The sequence below is a fragment of the Alligator sinensis genome, unplaced genomic scaffold (genome assembly GCF_000455745.1).
Source record: "Alligator sinensis unplaced genomic scaffold, ASM45574v1 scaffold523_1, whole genome shotgun sequence".
Classification (NCBI taxonomy): Eukaryota; Metazoa; Chordata; order Crocodylia; family Alligatoridae; genus Alligator; species Alligator sinensis.
Window position 1 is genome coordinate 146,291 of NW_005843082.1, and position 1,220 is coordinate 147,510.

The 1,220-nt window shown below is 58.4% G+C and overlaps 1 protein-coding gene across 7 annotated transcripts in view; it reads left to right on the forward strand.

Moving 5' to 3' along the window:
- The first annotated feature begins 713 nt into the window (after positions 1 to 713).
- CCDC83 (coiled-coil domain containing 83) overlaps positions 714 to 1,220 on the forward strand; it is a 34,678-nt gene continuing 34,171 nt past the window's right edge. For 3 of the 7 annotated variants that reach the window (XM_025193642.1, XM_006037194.3, XM_025193643.1), the window contains exon 1: positions 814 to 1,054. Coding sequence is in view for 2 of the 7 variants with exons in the window: in XM_025193643.1 (XP_025049428.1) it covers positions 1,023 to 1,054 (32 nt within the window). In the remaining 5 variants the exon portion in view is untranslated. Of the gene's footprint in view, positions 784 to 813; positions 1,055 to 1,220 lie in introns of those variants that run through there. The other 4 variants (XM_006037196.3, XM_006037193.3, XM_006037195.3 and 1 more) reach the window with 2 other exon arrangements.

Sequence of the window (1,220 nt, forward strand, 5' to 3'; positions counted from 1 at the left end):
TTGCATCGGATCGAATGTTGTAAAGTCGAAACTGACGTCCTAAAGTTGAAACAGGGTGTCAATTTATAATCGTTGTAAGTGCGAAAGGTTGTAACTTGAAACGTTGTACTCCACCAGCGGAGCTACCCTTTGTAATGCCATGCAGCTGTCTGCTCCGGCTCATGCAGCTCCTGGTCCACAGCCCGGCATTTTACTTCTAACTCATTCCAAGGAAGTTCAAGTTGTTTTTTGTTTCCATCTGATCCAATCCTAAGCCCCTGGCCTGTTAGAAAAGCTTCTAGCTTGCTGCAGATAAACAGCTGCTGTGGCAAGGGCAAGGGCACACCACCTCCTTTTCAAAATCCTAGATCTGCCCATGCTGCCACCCACCCTGTCCCATGGCAGTCACCCTTTCTTCTGCAGGAGCTTGGGGCAGCCCCCCGCAAATGGGCCAAATGCTCGCAACCCACCAAGGTGTGGGAGGGCTCCTTGGCTAGCCTGACCCCTGCTTGCTGGGTCTCACTGCAGAGCAAGCAGGCACGGCACAGCGCAGGGCAGGGCAGAGGCAACTCGCACTCCTTGCAGCACGAGGGTGAGGGGCAGAGCAGCAGCAGCTGCAGCAAAGCTGCTCCGAGCTCGCCCTGGGCTGGGGCCCGCACAACTGCAGCTCCCCGCACTGGCCGCCAGGGGCCGCTGCTGCCCGCCCAATGCGAGGCCGCCGGCGGGGGCGGAGCGTTGCCGTGGTTACCGGGGAACGTTGGGCGAGCGGAGGCGCCGGAGGCAGCGCGAGGCTGGGGAGCCCTGGTAACGCCCCCCCCCACCCGGGCAGCGGCGGTTGGGACCGTTGGGGAGCGGGGCCCCGGGGAGGGAGCGACAATAGCCAGGGCAGCGGGCGGAGGTGCCCGGGGAGCACAGGGGTGCCAACCCTCCAGACGGCCCTGGCGTCTCCGGAAATGAGAAGTATATCTCCAGGAGAGTGCTGAAGTCACCCGGGAGATAAATGCGAGAGCATTCGTTCAAAGAAATATGAAACGTTGAATCCGATGTATATCGTAGGCCGGTGGGTTTTTAAAAGGTGATAAGTCTGTGTGTATTTTTGCCTTCCTGATGTAAAGTCATTCATGTCGTTGTGTCTTGTGATGAAACGTCCCAGGGTAGATTCAAAGAGAGGTGGCAAGCCTAAGGGGTGCCCGGGTGATGCTGGCAGGGGGTTGGGTGTGAGGTATGGGGGTGATAATGGT